This window comes from Marmota marmota, unplaced genomic scaffold, assembly GCF_001458135.2.
Source record: "Marmota marmota marmota unplaced genomic scaffold, marMar, whole genome shotgun sequence".
Taxonomy (NCBI): Eukaryota; Metazoa; Chordata; class Mammalia; order Rodentia; family Sciuridae; genus Marmota; species Marmota marmota.
The window spans coordinates 20,920,871-20,926,060 of NW_026000185.1; the positions used below are offsets into that span (position 1 = coordinate 20,920,871).

The 5,190-nt window shown below is 47.0% G+C and overlaps 1 protein-coding gene across 1 annotated transcript; it reads right to left on the reverse strand.

Moving 5' to 3' along the window:
• Positions 1 to 1,097: 1,097 nt before the first annotated feature.
• Dctpp1 (dCTP pyrophosphatase 1) lies at positions 1,098 to 4,524 on the reverse strand. Its single transcript, XM_015491297.2, has 3 exons — positions 4,359 to 4,524; positions 3,567 to 3,677; positions 1,098 to 2,126 (listed from the first exon to the last, which is right to left on the reverse strand). The coding sequence occupies exons 1-3, from the start codon at positions 4,460 to 4,462 to the stop codon at positions 1,826 to 1,828; spliced, it is 516 nt and encodes a 171-aa protein (XP_015346783.1). The 5' UTR covers positions 4,463 to 4,524; the 3' UTR covers positions 1,098 to 1,825.
• Between the last annotated feature and the right edge of the window lie 666 nt (positions 4,525 to 5,190).

The window sequence follows — 5,190 nt, forward strand, 5'->3', positions numbered from 1 at the left end:
GTAGATAACTCATCTGGAAGGTCTGTTGTACAAAGCTACAGGAAAAGTAGCTGGAGGTTTGATGATTTAGTTTTGTCAAAAGGGGAAGATTCAAATATGCTTTATATACTATTGAGGCAGGCTAATGAAAAAAAAAAAAAAAAAAGCTGGGTAAAAGGGTGGGCACCTATTGTCTCAGCTACTCAAAAAGCTGAGGCAGGAGGAACACTTGAACCCAGGAGTTTAAGACCTACCTGGGCAACACAATGTGACCCATCTCTTAAAAAAAAAAAAAAGACAGCTGAGAACTGTGGCACATGCTGATAAACCCAGCAACTTGGGAGGCTGAGCCACAAGATCACAAGTTCAAGGCCATCCCAAGCAATTGGTGATACAGTCTCAAAAAAAGGACTGGAGATGTAGTTCAGTGGTGAAGAGCTCCTGAGTTCAACCTCCAGTACTCCCTCTTCCCCAAAGCTGATTACATAAAAGGGAAGGAGATAATAAAGAAGGAATAAGCTGGGCATGGTGGCACACTCCTGTAATCCCAGTGGCTCTGGAGGCCGAGGCAGAATTGTGAGTTCAAAGCCAGGCTCAGCAAAAACATGGTGCTAAGCAACTCAGTGAGACCGTCTAATAAATACAAAATAGGGCTGGGGATGTGGCTCAGTGGTTGAGTGCCCAAGTTCAATCCCTGGCACCAACCAAAGAAGAAGAGGGAATAAAATTGGAGATTATTAATAAGATTCCTCTTATCACTGGATAGGGACAGGAAAGGTGGGCTCAGAGACATAAAGCTGAAGCAGTTCCAATCTGATGGATTGTTTTACTTGGGAAGGATTCACTGGATAAGAGGACAGGAGAGTGGGGCCTCAGTATGAGAGGGATAGCAAGTCAGTGACCATTGTTAAATCTCAAAAAAATTTTTTTTTCTTTAATGTCAATACTGGGGGTTGAACCCAGGGCCTTGCACATGCCAGGCAAGTACTGTACACTTTAGTATAACACTAGCCACAAAAAGTAGTTAAAGGTGCTTTTCTTTGTATTACCCTGCTCTGTGAGATGCAGGCCATAGGTATTTCAGATAGGAAAGTGACGTGCCAAGATTACACAATAGATAAACTGTACAAATTCAACAGTGTAATTTACTTGGAGAGGAATAACAAGAAATTGACCTAATTGATATGTGGTCTTCAATTTTATGAAGGTGCCCATGAGAAGCAGCAGCTCCCTTCTGCTATACATCAGAGATCTGGCCCTGATTTGTCCCTGATGGACCCCTGAAAGCTTTGAGTTGAAAAGGCAAAATAGAACTACAAACTAAGTTATTTAAACTGTGTGCTAGGCTATTATTTTCGTTTTACAAGAGATGAAGTAAAATGATGACTATCATCCAGCCCCTAAGTATCTGAACCCAGAGAACCTGGTTCTGAATATGAACTGTTGGTTAACCAACACTGTATATAGCCTCTGATGTTCTCTATAGGTCCAGAAGTGGGAAGACTTGCATGAAATTCCTGTAGGAATTTACTAACAACTGGATCACTGCCCTGCAGATAGAAGGTAAAATAGAGAACTGTGAGGACTGGGCTCAGAGACACTCCTGGTGCCCTTCTGCAATGCTACTGATAGCCTACCTAGCCACCTCAGAAGAATCTAGAAGTTAAAACCATTTTATTGGGGGAGAAAACACCAGAAGGCTATCTTCTGGAGGCTCTTGGGCCTTGAAAACTGGGAAATGGGACCCAGCCCTGATTTGTTAGGAAAGGACTATAATAAGTTCTGTAGCCAGGCCACCTCTGCTTCTCACATGCCATGCTGAGTTGCAGGTTCTGATCCCATGTTTCTATGTTGAGGTCTGGCTTGAGGACTCATGGGCAAGGTCTGCAGGACCCATAGTCTGGTCTTCAGAGATGGCCCTATGGGACAAGTCTGTATACTTGCGGGCTGAGCCACGTGACAGATGAACGGGATAACGTCGCCGGTTGGTATCCATTTTGGAGAGCACTGCTTGGGGCAGATCCACATGGCAACGGGCTGCTAATGCCACCAGATAGATGAGAACATCACTAAGCTCTTCTTGAAGGGCTGCCCGTTCCCTCAGGGGCCAGGCTTTGGGGCCAGGTTCTGCATCAGACTTCCACTGACTGGGGGCAAAATAAAAGACAATCACATATAGCTTCTAGCTAGGACAATGGGCTCTATCTCCCTAAGGAGCTTAGTCCTTGCAGCAATGAACTCCCATCTCCCAGAAAGTTCCTCCAAGGATAACCCAGAGTTGGGTTCAACCCTGGTACCAAAAAAAAAAAAAAAGACATCACGATTCTAGATCTTTTAAAATTAGTTAATTTATCATCATCATCAGTCTCCTTCCACTGTGAAGGTTGTCTGCCTTGTTCAAGGTCATATATCTTGATTCTGTTTTTGAACCTTAACTATTGAACCAGCCCTACTTACACACACCCCACATACATATATATCAAGTTATACATGGACACAATATCTTTATTTTCTTTTTTGGTACCAGGGGTTCAACTCTGGGGCACTCAACCACTGAGCCACATCCCCAGCTCAACTTTTTATATTATTTAGAGACAGGGTCTCACTAAGTTGCTTAGTGCCTCACCATTGCTGAAGGTGGCTTTGAACTTGCGATCCTCCTGCCTCAGCCTCCCAAGCCACAGGGATTACAGGTGTGCGCCACCACGTCTGGCTAATATGTGCGAGGCAAGTGCTCTGCCACTGAGCCACAACCCCAGCCCCCCTTTTTATCTTTTGAGCCAGGGTCTTACTAAGTTGCTTAGGTAGGGCCTTGCTATATTGCTGAGGCTGGCTTTTGAACTCCTGCCTTAGCTTCCCAAACTGCTGGGATTACAGGCATGTGCCACTGCACCTGGCTCATGTCTTGATTTTAATTGAATGGTTGATACTGATTAGCCTCTTTAGTGGTCTCCCTGTCTCATTCTCTCAGTGATTTAATTCATCCTGCAGGTACAGTTATCTTTCTACTACTCAAATGTGGTCAGGTCTTCTGTCCAAACTTCATCACTCTCAAGCCCCAATCCTACTTTTCTGGGTTCATCTCCAGCCCTGCTTTTGCACAGCTCTATCACTCATCATCTGGATAACTACCAAATGGCTATGATGTGCCAGGCAAATGGACACACCCGAGAACAAAATAGATACAAAATCCCTTATCTTTCTTGGGAAGATGATACTGGAGGAGGATGAGATTCTCTCCAAGTTTAACTTGCCCTTTCTTGCCTCACTACCATTGCAAACTCCTGTCTGGAATACTATACATATGTGTTCTAGAGAAAACCTTGTTTTCAGCCCCAGAGACAAAGGTAAAGGGCTATTACCACAATTCCTTCTTACTATCCGGGTCTGTCTTGCTATTTTCACACTTTCTTTCCCTGGAGACTGGGTGCTCCCAGAGGGTTGGTACCTGAGAGTCATCTCAACCCCAGCACCAGGCACAGAGACCAGCAGTGAGGAGGGAAACTGAATCCATGAATGTTTGAGGATCACATAGTTTCTCCCATTCCCCACAACAGATTGTTCCAGAAAGCTTCCCATCTACTCACAAGAGTTCTGCCAGCTCTCCCACTTCCCCGACCAAGGCCAGTAGGAGGTTCCGAGGCTGGTGGAACTGGTCCCAGTCCCGCTCTGCAGCAAACTCTGCATGGAGACGCCGGCTGGAATAAGATAAAGGAGTAGAAGCCCAATTCCCAGGATTAGTGGTTGGGGGAGGAGCTGCAGGGCCCAGGCAGGTACCCCAGTGATACGTAAAGGGGGCTTGGAGTCAGAGGATTCTGCAACTAAATCCGTGGATGGTCTTGAATAAGTAATTTCCTCTTTATGAGACTTGGTTTTCGTACCTGGAATTCGGCGTGCCCCTGCAGACACTCAACCACTGAGCCACATCCCCAGCCCAACTTTTTATATCATTTAGAGACAGGGTCTCACTAGCCGTACCTAACAATACTTTATTATTCCATTGCTAATTCTGAAATTTCCTCCACTTGGAATATCCCTATCTTTGCACATCTAAGTCCTGCTTATTTTACATTTTCCCTAAGAAGCTTTTCTTGATTTCCTCCAGGAAGAATTAATGTTTCCTACCTCTCCGCACTTCATCCGCTTCTGTTGGGTGGTACACCCACTCCGGAAGGACGGAGGTAGTATAGACTCCCGGGGCAATTTCCCCGCTTTAGTTGTGAACTGCTGAGGCCACTTTGCTTGAGAGGTTTAGAGGCTCACCAGGGGTCAGCCAGCACTACTGCTAGTCATTTTTCCCCACCACGTGGGAGGATCCGTCCCATGGCATAAAGGAAGGGGTTAATCTCTCCACCCGAACCTGGTCGTAGATTGCTTACATGTCCTCCAGGGTGGGTTCCGGGCTGAAGCTGAATGAGCCGGCGGCAGCAGCAGTACCCTTTCTCCCAGCGTCCCTCTGGGTATCACCTCCGGCACTAGACATGCTGCGCAACCCACTACAGACGCCACTGTACAGAACTCCGCGCCACGCTTGGAGCCCGCCTCCAGGGCCCCTAACCAATCACGGACGAGCTCGATTGCTTCACGGTGTAGTGCCGGCGGAAAAACCAATCACCTGTGTGGAGTTTGCTACAGCCCACCCCGTAGCAGGACTGGACCAATCTGAGGAGCTTTAATCCTGTAGGCCCTTACTCCGGCGAATTCTTCCGCCTAAGAAGACCGCGGTACCAATTTGACTCAGAGGAAAGGATAGAGAAGCGGAAGGAGAGGGCGTGTCGTTTTACTCCTTTGTGGGCGCCAGATGGCGCCAAAGCGAAATGTCAGGTTAGGAGGCCGAGGGTGTGTTTGGCGGGAAATTCCATAAGTGAATGCTCCCTCCGTCTGCATTAAATTCGTCAGGGTTTAGGGACTCTGAAGACCCTCTAGGCCAGCCTCCACACTATTTGGATGCGATCGAAGGGAAAGAATGGAACAAAGTCGGGACTACGACCTAGGTCTTTTGTCCCACTTCTCCCAACCCCGGCTGATTGCTGTGGTTGGAAGGAGTTAATCCCCATTTCTGTCTCAAGGAACCAGTCGGTCCTCCTCCCTACCCGCAACGTAGATTACATGACATTGAAATATGTGACCCATTACAGACTGGCCTCTGCCACCTCTCCAGACCCATGTGTCTCTATCGCGGCCATACCACATACAAAACCACCAAGCTTG